Source organism: Sphaerodactylus townsendi, linkage group LG09 (genome assembly GCF_021028975.2).
Source record: "Sphaerodactylus townsendi isolate TG3544 linkage group LG09, MPM_Stown_v2.3, whole genome shotgun sequence".
In the NCBI taxonomy this organism is placed as follows: Eukaryota; Metazoa; Chordata; class Lepidosauria; order Squamata; family Sphaerodactylidae; genus Sphaerodactylus; species Sphaerodactylus townsendi.
In genome coordinates, this window is record NC_059433.1 from 19,794,400 (window position 1) to 19,811,433 (window position 17,034).

The following is a 17,034-nucleotide window of genomic DNA, read 5'->3' on the forward strand; positions in this document are numbered from 1 at the left end:
GAATTGACTGGAAGCAGACTTCAAATGACTAAAGGGAGGAAATGAAACAGATCGTTGGATTTTAGGGAGAAATTGGGTCAAGAGGAACTAAGAGGATTTCTCTTCACAATGTTATCAGTGACACACAAGTGCTAACCAGAGATTAAAAAATAGACAACCTATAGACGACAGAAGCTCCCTCCAATCAGAGGTGAAGGAAAGAGGGCGTTATGATTGAAGAGGTGAGACACAAGCCATCCTGGAACACTTACTTACCAGCTAAGTGGTTGGCAATCCGGGCAATGGGCTTAGGAGGCAGGGCAGGGGGCTGTTTGAGGAGGGAGAGCTGTTTCACTGGGGTGTCCTCATGGTCTCCAGAGAAAGCAGCAGATTTTTTAGGGGGGAGTAGCAAGACGGGCTTAGATGAAGGCTCTTGAGATAGGTGGACTCCAGATTCACTAGACGTGGGGCTCTCTTCGGACGCTGAAGGACACAACGACATCAGAGACGCAACAACGTTACAAGCAAAGCGGGAGCAGAGAGATGAGAAAAGCAGTGCAGCAAGTGTGGACTTTAAAGAGCACATAACTAATAGCAACACTAACTCAGACATTGAGAGATATATGTATATGTACAAAGAAAGAATGAAAACAAGGAAGAAAAAGAGAGTTCTCCATACAAGGGCTGAAAACAAACTCTGGGGTTTTCGCAATAAACGCTGGAACTTCTGCACACCAAGGTTATATTCGTTGCTTCAATTTGAAGACATGGTCAAGAGTTCAGAGATGAATTTTCAGGCCACCTTTGCATGATTTCACTGCAGCCAATTCAGGCTGCAGCATCATTACATAGATAACTATCTCAATTACTTTTCAGATCAGTGTGTAATTCCCTCTAGGCTTCAATAATGACAACCACAACAATCATTAAAATTTGGATTCATGTTTTTCTGGCTTCCAAATTATTGGGAAACCTGAAAAACCTGAATATCTGATTCGGGAAACCCAGAAAATATTGGGGTCCGTTCAAGCCTTTGGGGGATTTTTTTAATATTTTTGTGGTTTTCCACCTGTAGGGAGCACATTTTTCAAAGTAGAGGCACCACACTTTTAGAGTGGCTTTGGGAGACTCTCCTGATTAGACCATCCAGATTTGCTGAAGTTTGGTTCATGGGGTCTAATTTTATGGGCCTTCAAAGGGGGTGCACCATTTCCCATTGTTTCCAATGGTTTCTAATAGATGGGGGCTACCTCTTTGATGACCGATAGCCAGAGGCGTAGCTAGGCCAGAGTGCGCCTGGTGCACACTCTGGCTTTTTTGCTCCCTGCAGCGCCCACGCCCCCTGTGGCCATCCCGCGCCCCCCCGTGCCCCCCCGCTGCTCCCCCGCGGCAGCCCCCCTCGTGGCGCTTCATTCCACTTACTTTTAGGAAAGGAGCAGGCCGAAGAAGCCTGCCTGCGTTGCCTGGGCCTGGTGGGAACTACATTTCCCAGGAGCCCCTGGGAAATGTATTTCCCACCAGGCCCAGGCAACGCAGGCAGGCTTCTTCTCTGGGATGCTCCATTCCTAAAAGTAAGTGGAAGGGTGCGCCGTGGGGGGGTGCGCCGTGGGAGGGGGCGGGGGGGTGTTGTGGGAGGGGGAGTGCGGGGAGCCGGGGGGATTTTCCCACCCCCACGTGACCAGAATCGGTGCGCCCGGTGCATTGCGCACCCCCTTCCCCTGGTGGCTTCGCCACTGCCGATAGAACTGCCCTACCCCTGAACCAAACTTCACTAAACTTGGGTGATGTTATCAGGAGGGTCTCCCAAAACAGGACCAGTGATCTCTTTGTATACTGCACAAACACAGCTACTGACAATGACAAAATCAGACTATTTGTAACAGAGGACAATTGCTAAACTTGTAGACCAAAATAATTTACTTATGCAAACAGTAGCAATCAAATTCTAACAGTTCACTATCCTGTTTTGTGTAATAAATACTATCATGTTATGAGTTAGAATGAAACTCAAGAGGTTACCTGTTCCATCCATAATCTCTGGAGATGGGTGCATATCATATGTGCACGAATCCCCAGCTGCTGAACATTGCTCCAGTTCGGCTAGGGCAGGGAGCGAAAGCTGGCTGGAACTGAGAGTCTGCCCATTTTCCAGTGACCCGTCTTCATTTTGTATGGGAAGCTCGTCATCTGAAAGAAAGCAAAATGATAATATACTGTAAAAAAAAGGATAATCACAAGGTTCTAAAATCAAGGATTCTTCACCAAGAAGCTATCTGGGAAAAAAGTGATTTTTGCTTTCTTGGTCTACCTCAAAAACATGTTCTTCTGTGTCTTCCTTATATCACTCAATACCTTAATTTCAGTCACACACTTCAGAAGCGGAGCTCCAACAAGCAACACCTGCAGTTTTGTTCAGCCAAAATCTGACAGAACTAACCTTCTTTAGTTCAGAATGACGGCTGTTAATGGGATCAAGTTATCATGTCTTGACACAGGGCAATGAGCGTTACCACCCATTCACTTTCAGCTGGAAGATTTAAGTACCCTTGCAACCAGAAAACATGTTATCTCTATATATAAAAATCTAACAGTGTGTTTGTCCCTGATGGTTTCCCTCAGAAGCTGCTGGACGGATCGCCCCCAAATTTTCACAGGACATCCCTCCCTGTTGCGGGCAGGTAATCAGACCTTCAAATCGCCGAAAGTCCATACCTGAGTCAGGTAAAATGTCTTTTTCCTGGCGCACCAGGCCATGAAGCTGGCTGTGTTTAACTGTCACCCTTAGAATGTTCATGCAGCCTGTCTGTCTGTGGCCTAAGGGGTTGGTATGAGGGCTTAGAATTTTCGCGCAGATGGGCAGAGATGAGCACTTAAAACAGTAAATAGGTAATACTGGTAGGTAATACGAGTGGAAGTGAAACACATACACACTTTGCTGCGTAAGACGTCAGGTGGGGTTCCCCCCCTCACACGCAGGTAACTTTCACTCTCTGTGCCTCACCCACTGCTACCACACAACACACATACTCTCATAAACATCCAGCTCATCCTCACACACCTCACTCTGCCCTCCCTCACATCCAACCACCACTTGCCCACTTCCTCACCCATATTCGCCACAGCTCTCTTTTACTAAAAGTGAGCTGGAGTTTGCCTTTTTCTTCTAAGAAAATCCGCGGGGTGGGGGCAAACCAACACTACTGGCTCCGCTTCTTTTGCACGTGGCCCTTTAAGAACTCAGGGAGCTGGCCTCGATCTGAGCGCCCCACCACCCTGCCTCTGCTGCCTGACTGGGGTAGCCTGCTTGCCCCAGTTCTGCCTTCCCCAAGCCAGGACTGTGCGTGTCAACCAGCCTCATGGACAGCGGGATTCACACTCTGGACAGTTCTGTTGTGGAATGGGAAGGGTTACCTTATACTAAAAAAACAAGACAGCACCATATAACAATGTGCATTGAAAAGGGAAAGAGGGATTCCATTTGACCACCCCAAAAGGCTATGCTGGGGATCATTGGACCTGCATGGACATGTGTGTGGGTTGCGGACTGTGATGAGAAGGACAATTGCCACAGCAACGCGTGGCTGGGCCCGCTAGTGTATGTAGAAGAATGGAGCAAACTTGAAATATCTGGGATAACACAATCAATTTTGGAGTGCTTTGGGATATTTAACAATGCAGCCTAAAACATTTCGCATATCCAAATGACTGCAATATTGCTTCAGATTTTAAAAAAGCTCAGCCGTTTTGTTGTAGTTTTTTTTTTTTTCAAAAAAGCTATATTATTTTGGGAATAGAAAGGAAATGTTGAAATGGGATAAAAAAACCCAGGCTTTAAAAATTTAATTCAATCGGAGCAATTTAATTTAGACAATATCATCACCGCCATATGATGTTCTAGATGCATAACACATCTTCAAAAATAATGAAGAAATTTAAATGCAAATGGTTATGAGGGAATTATATAAGAAAGGGGATAGGATGGATAGATAGACGATGCGAATGAGAAAGAATTATCATTATAATTATTAATATTATTTGCTATATTTATTGATAGGGTGTGCGAAACGACCCCGTGTCTTTTCAGGTCACGAAACAATCTCGCATCTTTTCAGTGGATGAATGCTATTTAAATACAGCTCTTTACAGCTCTGACCCCTGCCTGGTGGAACACCTTACCACCAACTATCCGGGCCCTGCGGGATCTTGGAGAGTTCCGCAGGGCCTGTAAGACCGAATTGTTCCACCGGGCTTTTGGGGGGTGGCCAGCTGCTGATGTGTGCCCCTTTCCCCCTTTACACTCTGGGCCCCTTAATACTTATGGGGGCCTCCGCTTTCTTATCTTGTTTCTTCCCAGGGTGGGTTTATCAAGTTTTATGCTGGACGCCAATGTAAATTTTGTTAATTTGCTGTTTTAATGGGGTTTTAATGTAATTGTTGTTTTATTGTGCTGTTCACGGCCCAGAGCCCTTCGCGGGAGGGGCGGTATACAAAAATCAATTATAAATAAATAAATAAATATGAAATAGAGTCATACAGGGTATTACAAAGAATAAACCAGAAAATTCTTTATGATTATAGCAATCCGGGCAGGGCTGAGGGCTGAGGGCCTTCAGGTGGGACCTGGGGATTCCCCAGAATTGCAGACCAAAGAGATCAGTTTCCCTGGAGAAAATGGATCCTGTGGAGGGTGGCACTGTGCCCCATGGAAGTCCCAGCTCTCTCCAAATCTCCATCCCCAAATCTCCAGGTGTTCCTTAATCTTGACATAGGAACCCTACCCCACCTCTCCCCCTCCCCCACCGTTGAGCAGGGGAGCTGTCTGGGTTCTGCTGAACTTGGGACTTCACCAGTTGAAGAAAAACAAACTTATCTCAGGACAAGCCTAGCTGGAAATAGATTGTGTTTAATTTCATGTAGCCTTCTCTGGACCACAACTGTTCATTAATTTGAGCTTGAAAGAGGCAAGCATTGCAGAGTGAAGTGCTTATAAAGACCGCTCCCGCTTCTTCCAATGGTTGGAGCCCCCAAGAGATGTCTCCCAGAATGCTTGTCCGCCAGTCTCTCAACGCTACAGCATCAGAAATCTGCTGATGCTGGCTATATTTCTTGCACTTCTGTTCTGCGAAAGAGCATACAGTAAGAATATCAGGGATTTTTTGAAGGCATGCCTCATAGGGTTGCCAGGTCCCCCCGGCCACTGGTGGTGAAAGGAGGAGCTATGTTGCCAGATCCATATTGGGATTTGGGGTGGAGCCTGAGGAGGACAAGGATCTCAGTGGGGTTCAGTGGGATAGAGTCCACCCTCCAGCCTTTAGTTGGGATCTGGTGGGACCTGGAATTACATCTCATCTCCGGACTACCGCAATTACTTCCCCTGGAGGAAATGGATGCTTTGGAGGGTGGACTCTCTGCCAGTGTATCCCACTGAAGTCCCCAGGCTCCATCCCCAAATTTCCAGGAATTTCCCAACTTAGGTCTGGTAACCCTGCCCATCCCAGCTCCTGCTGGTGGCCAGGGAGGACCTGGCCAACTTTCTGGGGATCAGCTGCAATTCGAAGCAGGAGGCTAGCATCTCCAATGCTACACTTGATATCAGACCACATTAACCTTTTGTTTTTGTTTATAGTAATTGTGTTTTTTTGCAGTGATTGAGAACTTTTGAATTGGTAAGGAAGCATGACCAGAACAGAATTAACCAGGCTGCTTAAAGAGTCTGTTCGGCATCTACTGGAGCTTTTCTAATCCTTTAGTTCCTGTTCAGCAACAATATTTTAACTATCTTACAGACCCAATATGCAGCCAGCTTTTTTCTTTAGCCCAGGTACATGCACTATCCTTGGCAGAAACAGTTGGCTGTCATGCTGGAGTCCTTCTAGCTCAGAGCTCATGTCTATGCTGAAGAACAGACATCAAAGCACAAACTCGTTTGTTTTTTTCTTTAGCTACAGTTTATATTCTACTCAAAGGACTTGTTGCTCAGTTTCCTGTCTGCTCCCACGATTTTCACTGTTTATTTCTCTGGGCTGGTAGAGATAAGGAAACCACACTGTCTGCGGTTAAATTTTCTTTTTTCTGCTTTTATAATGAGGAGCTTGAATGTACTATCTAAATGTGAGGATTTAATACTTTAAAGTTATTTATTTAAATGTTTAATAATTTGGGGCTTGTTTTTTGATTCACCCAAGAGCTTTGGCACATAGGTGCTTGAATTTCTGGACGGGAACAGGTAACGATTGATAACTGTAATAGCTAATGGTTAGGCCAGTGTTTCCCAACCTTTTCGACGTTATGGTACCCTTGACCTCACTCTTCATATCTCACGGTATCCCTGCCATCCCCCCACCTTCCCCTCCCAGGGCGAAGGGAAGCACTGGGGGCGGGGCAGGAAGTGGTTGCTGACCTTGCGGCAGGCCCTGCCCCATAGGCCAGCTCCATGTCCTTGCTGGTGCCGGCGGGAGACACCACAAAAGCGAGGGGGGCAGGCAGCACTGCCACTGTACCCCTGGGACATGACCACAGCAGCCCAGGGTACCATGGAGCCCTGGTTGGGAATCGCTGGGTTAGGCCAATTGTTTATGCTGATTTTATATACCTAAAGATGGTGACCTGGTCACAGACTGAATGGAGTGTAGCTTGATTTGAAACAAAGCCATCTCCTATTTCTTTTTTCTCACACTTGGAACACTGTGTTGACATGTACTGGCCACATTTTTTTTTCAAACACTGTTGATAACAAAAGCTCTACTGCAAAGGAGGGAGGCTGAGCAAACGTTTCTGAAGAGCCAAACAAACAGGGTGAATCAGGCAAACAATTGTATACATTTCCATTTCACTTGGAAACCAATAATGTCTTTTGCCAATGAACGACAGTGGACAAATGTCTCTCAAGATCCTTCATGGCAGAACAGTTGACATTATTCTTTTGCCCTTGAAGGCTCCTTCAGGAAGCAGAATCTCCAATTCCATTTTTGGCAGAATAATTGAGAATGTAAGCTCATAGTTTTTCTTGTTATTAGTGCAGGATTTCAAGGAGATTACAGAGATAAAATGATATACTAAAATTATCATCAGGAGAAACCTGTACTGTAGGTTACCTCGTTCTCAGAGGAATTCAGACATTGAAGGTCATGTTTATGAAAACTTGTCAGGTGGGATTTGATTGCTATCAATTTTTCAATTCAATCTGATCCTCACATATTCTGTTCTTTACCTCATACCTGACTTCAGTAATGTTATTCTCTACTATTTTTAATTAATTAGTTTTATTTTATTATACCCCACTTACCCCTGGCTGTAGCCAGGCTCAGAGCGGCTTACACATCATAAAACCGTATATAAAATAACATTAAAATCCACTCCGAATTCCGATGGTGCTAAATAAATCCCTTCAGTCTATAACTCCACTCCCCCACGGTAAGATGTCATTAAGATGGGAACTAACCCTATTAAGGGTTAGTTAATATGTCTTCCAGTACGGTTAAGGCTAGAGTACATATAAGTGCATATAGCAATTGTGTGAGTCACAGTTCTGTGGTAAGCATAGCTGCACTTTTCTAAGCCCAGGATGGCACTGTTAATGGGAATATTTTTTCTAACAGGAGCAGCAGTGGCGTAGTGGTTAAGAGCAGGTGCATTCTAATCTGGAGGAATCGGGTTTGATTCCCCGCTCTGCTGCTTGAGCTGTGGAGGCTTACCTGGGGAATTCAGATTAGCCTGTGCACTCCCACGCACGCCAGCTGGGTGACCTTGGGCTAGTCACAGTTCTTCTGAGCTCTCTCAGCCCCACCTACCTCACAGGGTGTTTGTTGTGAGGGGGGAAGGGCAAGGAGATTGTAAACCCCTTTGAGTCTCCTGCAGGAGAGAAAGGGGGGATATAAATCCAAACTCCTCCTCCTCCTCCTCTTCTTCTCCTCCTCCTTCTCCTTCTCCTTCTCCTCCTCCTCCTCCTCCTCCTCCTCCTCCTCCTCCTCTTCTTCTTCTTCTCCTTCTCCTTCTCCTTCTCCTCCTCCTCCTCCTCCTCCTCCTCCTCTTCTAAGTTTATGAAAGACTAATGCAGTTGGATAGAATGGCCTTCTTAGGCATTGGTGTACTTCCTTTAGTGGAAATTCTTAGCTGTGAGCAAACAAATAAAATAAACTCCTGGCATTTGATTGTCACCTTCCCTGTCATTTCACTTGTAGAAGAAGAAAAACAGCCGTTGTTTATTTATATGTGCCATTTCATTTAAATGGATGCAAACTTCAAATTGTCCTTTGATTTCAGACACTGAACTTCACAACAGCTGACAAAGAGACAAGGGCAATGTAACATGAAAACCATGGCAATTTGATCCCACTTTCTAAAATCTTCACTTTGGTATTACACCTGTGGGGAAAACGTTTCTACAAATATTCATTAATTTAGTCCAAGATAATATCTTGTTTTAAGATAGGTAATTATTTGGTACCAAAAAAGAAAAAGGAATTAATTAGTCTTAAGGAGACAGTATTCGTATTGGGGTGTTGTGTGGTTTCGCGGCTGTATGGCCGTGTTCTAGTAACATTTTCTCCTGATGTTTCACTGCATCTGTGGCTGGTATCTTCAGAGGATCTGATGGTAGAAAAGCAAGTGGGGTATATATACCTGTGGAATGTCCAGGGTGGGAGAAAGAACCTTTTGCTTGCTAACAAGTGCAAAGGAGTGCAATTAGCAAGCTTGATTTGCATGTGTTGGGTGGGATCCACACATTTAGCATGTGAGTAACCATGAAGATAGCATAATCAATTGGTGAGGGCATCTGCATTGTAATAGCCTGGCCTTTTGATCTCTTTGATTGCTTTTCAATTCAAACCAAGCTTGCTAATTGCACCCTTTACACTTGTTAACAGGCTAATGGTTCTTTCTCCCACCCTGGACATTCCACAGGTATACATACTCCACTTGCTTTACTACCATCAGATCCTCTGAAGATGCCAGCCACAGATGCAGGCGAAACTTCAGGAGAAAAATGCTACTGGAACACGGCCATACAGCCTGGAAACCACACAACACCCCAGTGATTCTGGCCATGAAAGCCTTCGACAATACAATATTTGTATTGATGTTCAACACTGTTAAATGACATCAAATGTTTTTTAAGATGAGTATCTAAAATATATTTATTCTGCCATTTGCCCTAGGATTTTGAGGAAACATTTTTCTCCCTCTTTTTATTCTCATTATACCATATGATCAGTATTGGGCTGACAAACATATGCCAGACTCAAGGTAAATTCAGTGAAATTAAAATGGAATCTCCTACATCTTAAAGCAACAATTTAGCCACTATCCCACACTACCTCTCCAGTTCTCTGTCATGGGAAAAAGTTAAGATTATAAGACAGTGATGGCGAACCTTTTCGAGACCGAGTGCCCAAATTGCAACCCAAACCCCACTTATTTATTGCAAAGTGCCAACCCGGCAATTTAACCTGAATGCTGAGGTTTTAGTTTAGAAAAAAACGGTTGGCTCCCTCTTCCTCTGCCCCACCTGCTTGAGCAGGGGCCAGTCTGCTCTAGCCTCCAGCAAGTCCCATGCGCACTGCTCTGTGCCTCTCTAGCATCTCTGCCTCCTCTGTGCCCCCCCCCCCCCTCGGGCAGCAGCCACCCGGAGCACAGGCACCAGGCCCGCCAGCCAAGTCCTCCCTGCTCACTGTGGTGTGCGCACGTTGTGCTCAGTGGCCCAGGTCAGCCTAGATATTTGTGTGTGTGTGTTGGGGGGGGGTGATTTTCCACCACCCCACATGATGAACTCTGTGTGCGCGTGCCCACAGAGATGGCTCTGAGTGCCACCTCTGGCACCCGTGCCATAGGTTCGCCATCACTGTTATAAGAAGTCACCTTCTATTGAGTCAGACAAAGTCAGACTATTTAGTTAACTTCTGCCAGTTAGAGTTGCTGGTAAATCTAGTTAACCCAGATAAACCACGTCTGTTCCTGATTGACAGAATGCTGGGGTTTAACATTGTTTTATTTACAAAATGAGATATTCTGGGGCTTGAAGGACAAGCATCCTGGCATGACATTTGCCCATTGATGCCAGATATTTATGCCAGCAGGAATTAGGGTTGCCAACTTCCAGTTGGTAATTGGAGATCTCACACTATTACAACTGATCTCCAGGCGACAGAAATCAGCACATCTGGAGAAAATGGCCTCTTTGAAAGGTGGACTCTGTGGCATTATACCCCACTCCCCAAACCCTCCCATCTTTAGCCCCCCCCCTCCAAAATCTCCAGGTATTTTCCAGCCTGGAGTGAACAGCCCTCATGGGAATGGTAGTAGTTAGGCCCGGTGAAGATGCTGTAAAATCTTGTAAGTTTACCCTTTCTTTATTGAAAATACTAATTGCTGTCAAGGAGGCCTGCAATGCATTATAAAATCTATCACAAGGACAAAAATAATAAAACACTGAACTATGCAAAACCAAAAATTAATAATTCAACAGCTAGATACATTATAAACTGCCTTCAAAGGTCATCCGGAAAAGAACATTAATGAAACCACCAGTCAAATAGAAAGTGCTACAAATAAGTCACCAGCATTGTTCCTGACAGCCATCTGTCTGAACATGGCAGCCACAAAAAAAACCCCAGAGCTCCAAAGAAAATTTTAATAACCACATCCACATGAGAACAGGTAGCCCTTCAAATGCCCTTCTTTTGATTATTGGTTTCCATTTTGCAGAACTGAGTGCTGGAAACAAATTCTGAGGCAAACTTCTGGGTCATGCTAAACCCTGTCTATGTCTTTTGAGCTGATAATATTCCTGACTTTCCATTGGAAATCAGAAATGGGATGCTACCTGGAATCCCTTTAAACTCTTATCTCAAGTAGTAAACCTTTGATGTAGATCAGTGATGGCGAACCTATGGCACGGGTGCCAGAGGTGGCACTCGGAGCCCTCTCTGTGGGCACGCACACACAGAGTTCATCATGTGGGAAACATGGGTGCACGACGGTGAGCAGGGAGGACTCGGCTGGCGGGCCTGGTGCCTGTGCTCTGGGTGGCTGCTGCCTGGGGGGGGGGCACAGAGGAGGCAGAGATGCTAGAGAGGCACACAGCGGTGCGTGTGGGACTTGCTGGAGGCTAGAGCAGGCTGGCCCCTGCTCGAGCGGGTGGGGTGGAGGAAGAGGGAGCCAACCGTTTTTTTCTAAAACTAAAACCTCAGCATTCAGGTTAAATTGCCGGGTTGGCACTTTGCGATAAATAAGTGGGGTTTGGGTTGAAATTTGGGCACTCGGTCTCAAAAAGGTTCGCCATCACTGATGTAGATGCTAGGGTGGATTATTAAAAGGCATACACACTCCATGCCCAAAGTCAACCTTGTTCAACATAAAGGGTTGGATTCAGTGATCCACTCATATAAGAACTATGGATTTTCATGCAGGTTTAGTGGATCTTCTTCCCTTTCCCTTCTCCTTAGTAGCCATTCTAACCCAGAAACATTGATTCAGATGTGGGGCTGCGAGGAATAATAGCCATGGTTGACAGGCTGCAGTTATGCTGTGAAATTGCTGATGGAAGAGGTGGAAACAGTGATCAACATGCATTTACCGTAGCTTTCTTCAGGTTTTCTCGCTCCTCAAACCTTCTCCTGCCCAGACCACAGCAATTCCTCCACACTTGGGGCCTCTATTTCAGAAGTTTCAGAAGGGCATTCTTTCTTTTCTGTTTCCATGCTGAAGGTCTATTGCTGGAGCAGTAGACCCAGTGAAACTGACAAGAAATTGACACGGTCTAACAAACTAACACTGGACCAAAGATGGCAGGGGGAAAAGAAGAGTTTGGATTTATACCCCACCTTTCTCTCCTGTAAGGAGACTCAAGGTGGCTAACAAGCAGAGGTGGGATCCAGCAGGTTCTCACAGGTTCCTGAGAGTAGGTTACTATTTATTTGTGTGTGCCGAGAGGGGGTTACTAATTGGTGATTTTGCCACGTGATTTTTGCGTTAGTTACACCCCTCCTCTCAGTAGTAGCGCGCAGAACTTGAAGCAGTCTAGCAGGAGGTGCACCGGCGTGCGTGGCAGCCTGCGCCTGCGTGCATTCGTTTCCCGCCCAAGGACCGGTGCAGCGGCTGCGTCCTTGCCACAGCCCCGCCCAGGAATGCCCCGCCCCCGGAATGCCCGGCCATGCCCCCATCATGCCCCACCCAGCCCCAATGGCGCTACGCCACAGTTTGAATCCCACCACCATGGGAACCTGTTACTAAAATTTTTGGATCCCACCACTGCTTACAATCTCCTTTCCCTTCCTCTCCCCACAACAGACACCTTGTGAGGTAGGTGGGGCTGAGAGAGTTCTGACGTACTGTGACTCGCCCAAGGTCACCCAGCAGGAATGTAAGAGTGCAGAAACACATCTGGTTCACCAGATAAGCCTCTGCCACTCAGGTGGAGGAGTGGAGAATCAAACCCGGTTCTCCAGATTAGAATCCACCTGCTCTTAACCACTACACCGCGCTGGCATCAGGCAATCTGATCTGAAAGCGGGGTGACTGCCAAAGAGGGGGAAACGTGTGCATAATGTAGCATCTAACTCAAAGGGAGTGTATGCTCAATGTGAAGAACACAAGTGTGCAAATGGCTACTGTTTTGAACATTACTTTGTTAGTTGAACCCACAACCACTCTGTGTGACTGGAGGGCACTTCTGCTATGCCAAGGATGGGGTGGGCATGAATTTGCACCAATTCCCCACTCCTCATGCAGCCTCTCATGGGCTATGCCACACTTCACACTGTTCCCACGGGCCCTCTTAGGTGCTGTTTCTCAGGGGCTGCAGCAAGAGGGTAGCAAAAATTAATTCTGTGCGTGGACTTCTGCTTGTGATTCTCTGGATCGAAGCCTATCTCAGTAAGTGCAGCCAGCAAGAATTTGTTTTTGACGTCACGTCTCTTGCTAAGGTACCTCTTTAAGAAGATGAGAGATTTCACCAAAGCTTTTTTTTCACAGCTAGAGATAATTACCTGATAATCCTCCATTTCTAGAACATTATAGTTAAGCTGTAAAATGTCACAGTTGAATAGTTCTAAGGAAAGTGAAATGCCACGTGCAGAGGACTGACTCCATATGTTTAAATAGGATGTATAAACATTTACGTGCTGCATTGCTTCCATTACTTAAATGAATATATCTCCAAGCACGGGACATAAGTAGTTAAGACTAAATGTTAGTTGGCAAATACAGATCTATGGAGAGATTGAGTTACATGAGCCACAAGACCGATAAATTATGATTAACACAGACAGCCATTTTTTATTCACAAAGTTGTAATAAAACGATATAACAGTGTTGGTGAACCTTTTTGAGACCGAGTGCCCAAATTGCAACCCAAACCCCACTTATTTCTCGCAAAGTGCCAAACCAGCAATTTAACCTGAATGCTGAGGTCTTAGTTTAGAAAAAAACAGTTGTCTCCCTCTTCCTCCGACCCACCTGCTCGAGCAGGGGCCAGCCTGCTCTAGCCTTCCAGCAAGTCCCGGTTAACACCGCTCTGTGCGCCCCTTAGCATCTTTGCCTCCTTCATGTCCATTTGGGCAGTAGCCACCCAACTTCGAGCACAGGCACCAGGCCCGCCAGCCAAGTCCGTCCTGCTCACCCCAGTGCATGCACGTCGTGCACAGTGGCCCAGGCCAGCCTAGATGTGTGTGCGAGTGCCCACAGAGAGGGCTCTGAGTGCCACCTCTGGCACCCGTGCCATAGGTTCGCCATCACTGCGATATAACATAAATTACACTCAAGTATTACATTGCATTTAAAGAGGATTAGGCCATTACACAGACTGAAGCTCCATCACTGGCTATCGGCACCACAGTCGTGTGTGGCAGAATACCAGCTGCTGGAAACAAACAAGATGGCAGTACAGTTACCTTCATTCCCTGCTTGTGAACTCTCCAGCAGCATCTAGCTGGGCTGTCTGGAGGAGGAGAAAGAAAATGCTGGAGGAGATGGACCCTTGGGCTCCGTTCAGGTGTTTTGAACAAACCAAAGTTTGCTTGTAATGAGCACGAATTAGGATAGCCCTGTGAAGTGGGTGGGGCTGAGAGAGCTCCGAAAAGCTGTGACTAGCCCAAGGTGACCCAGCTGGCGTGTGTGGGAGTGCACAGGCTAATCTGAATTCCCCAGATAAGCCTCCACAACTTAAGCGGCAGAGCTGGGAATCAAACCTGGTTCCTCCAGATCAGAGTGCAACTGCTCTTAGCCACTGCTCTTAGCCACTACGCCACTGCTAAGAGCAGTGAGAAAATGAGATAGATCTAGTGACGTAGGCTGAAAGTGACCTTGAAGTGGAAAGCATAAGCAACTTTATGATATGAGATGGGGAGAGCGAGATGCCTAAGATATGAATGGGGAAAAAGTCCTATTGATGGTAATGAGGGGGAACCTACTGAGAGGCTGTAGGGAAAGACCCTCTGCTTTGCATGTGGTTCAACCCCTGGCATCTCCAGTCAAAAGAACCAGGTAGGTCATGATGTGAAAGACCTCTGCCTGAGACCCCAGGGGATATCCCCTACCTTCAGTCCGTTTGAAATCAACAGGAGACAATATTGACCTTTAGATAGACCAATGCAGTGTTCCCAGCCTTTGAGGGTCAGGGTACTTCCCTTGACCTCATTCTTCATCTCACGGTACCCTGCAGCCACCCTCCACCTTCCACCACATTGCCCTGCTTGCCACACACCCACCTTCCTCCCAGGTGAAGGGGAAGCACTACAGAAGGGGTGAAATTGGCTACTTGACTTCTATAGCCCTGCCCCATGGGCCAGCTCCATGTCCTTGCTGGTGCTGGTGGGAGACACCACAAAAATTAGGGGGGGGGGACGGTAGTGTTGCCGTGGTACCCCTGGGACATGCTCACGGCACCCCAGGGTACCACGGAACCCTGGTTGAGAATGGCTGGACCAATGGTTTGATTCACTATAAGATAGCTTCATGTGCGCATGGGAACATCAAAGACCCTAAAGTCGAAATTTGAAACGAGTGTCGTTTCAATCGTTGCATTACAGGAAAAGAATTCAACTTGCCCCACGGCACTGTATAGGAAAGGTTATCCGTGATAAATTCAGCTGGTGGTTTATTTTCTGTGAAAGTCTTGCTTCTAGCTATTGAACAGGAATATTAGAATTTCCTGGTGGCGCCTCGTGAGGATCACCTGAAGTTGCAAATGCATCATCTGCAAAATCATTCAGGTTGAAACTTTAGATGGAAAGTCAGCAGGAGTTTCAAGTGCAGCATCTGATTCAATATCTTATCTGAACAGCAACGTGTCTTGGAGTAAAGACAAATACTTCACACTGGCCCGTGGAACGCCTACCTCAGGGCTGTTCTTTGCACACTGGGCTTGCAGAGGGCTCTTCTTGCATTTTTTCCATTCACACAAGAGGAGGAAGCACACAATCTGCCTCACAGTTTGTCAATCAGCCTCTCCTTCTCCTGGTTCTCTAAACTCTGCCCGCCGACAGCCTTAAAGGCACAGAGCTCAGAGTTGATACTAGAGCTGATATCCTTTCCCCCTCCCCCCTCACTCTGCTTTGCTTTAAAATAAAGGCTTGTTTGCTTGCAGAAGTCCAGATTGGGGGGTGGGGGCAGTGGTGGGATCCAAAAATTTTAGTAACAGGTTCCCTCGCCAGCCCCCCCTCAGCAAAGGGGGCAGAGGCGTACCTAGGCAAACCTGAGCCCTGGGCAAAACCTGAGTTGGATGCCCCACCCCCATGGGCAGCCACCCCACCACGACCCACATTTTTTTTTGCACCAGGTCATTTCTAAATCATCATCACATTATAGAAAATGCCCCAACTCACAAATCTGAACACAGCAATGGTGAAACACACAGGTTCTTTGATGAGAGACTGGTGAGATAAAAGGTACGAAAGGCTGAGAATCCATTTGTTTTTAAACTGCAGTGTACCTGAAAGGGATTAACCCAGTTCAGGGAGTTACATTATTAGTCGCAATTGCTATATGGAACCTTCACGCTCACAAAGGCACTACATATATGCTTCTCTCGGGAGATGGCTAATAAGGAGATGGGAAAGCAGACCCAATTAGTAACCCCCTCTCGGCACACCCAAATAATTAGTAACCCACTCTCGGGAACTGGTGAGAACCTGCTGGATCCCACCTCTGGGTGGGGGGGATGCTCTGGCTGGCGTCCCCTTTTCCCAGGCTTCTTTGCCACTCTGCTCATACTGTTCATCCTGCAGGCCCCTGGAGGGTGAATCTTCTCTCTGGGAAGGGTTCATGGAAGAGGGATGGGAAAGGCAGGAATGGGAGCCTAGAAGAGAAGGAAGGGATATTCAGAAGGAAGGGGGGGGGGAGATCCAGGCAAAGTTACCCCGGAGATCCGAGTGCAATGGTGGGGAAGCATCACTGGAGCCCAGGTTCCTATGGAGCCTTGCCCTGTTGCAGAGGGGGGGGGGAGAAGAGGGGCAAGAGGAGAGGGGTGGGAAGCAGCTGCTGCTGGGTTAGGTATGTGCCTGGAGTGTGCAGTACATGTTATTATATAATAATGTTAATATATTGACAGAGATATTTGGAGAAGCAGGAGGAACTGGCAACATGGAAGGGGGGGGTGAGGGAGAAGGCATGCAAAGCAGCCTGGGAGAGTGGGAGGGCTGGCCGTGGGTGGAGGGAGGGGAAGGTCTGGAGCAAATCTGTCCTGCTCTGGCAGTGCAGCAAAATTAAATTTGTGCTATAAGTGGTCTTGCTTGCTGTGGGAAGAATGCAAAGTGAAAGCGGGACTTGAAGAAATATGTCCATACAAGAAATCTTGCTGTGATGGACATTCCCACCCACCACGTGACAAACACATAATGCATACTGTATTGTCGAAGGCTTTCACGGCCGGATTCAACTGGTTGTGGTGGGTTTTCCGGGCTGTGTGGCCGTGGTCTGGTGGATCTTGTTCCTAATGTTTCGCCTGCATCTGTGGCTGGCATCTCAGAGGTGTATCACAGAGCGAAGTCTAGACACAGTGTGTAACAGACTTCCCTCTGTGATACGCACAGGGGGTTGGACTTGATGGCCCTTGGGGTC

General features: G+C 46.8%; 1 protein-coding gene across 1 annotated transcript in view; it reads right to left on the reverse strand.

Moving 5' to 3' along the window:
• Positions 1–17,034, reverse strand: part of PHACTR1 (phosphatase and actin regulator 1) — a 177,505-nt gene that overhangs the window by 49,153 nt on the left and 111,318 nt on the right. The window contains exons 4-5 of the mRNA XM_048508514.1: positions 1,999–2,166; positions 256–462 (exon numbers count right to left, since the gene is read on the reverse strand). Coding sequence (XP_048364471.1) covers positions 256–462; positions 1,999–2,166 — 375 coding nt within the window. The remainder of the gene's footprint in view (positions 1–255; positions 463–1,998; positions 2,167–17,034) is intronic.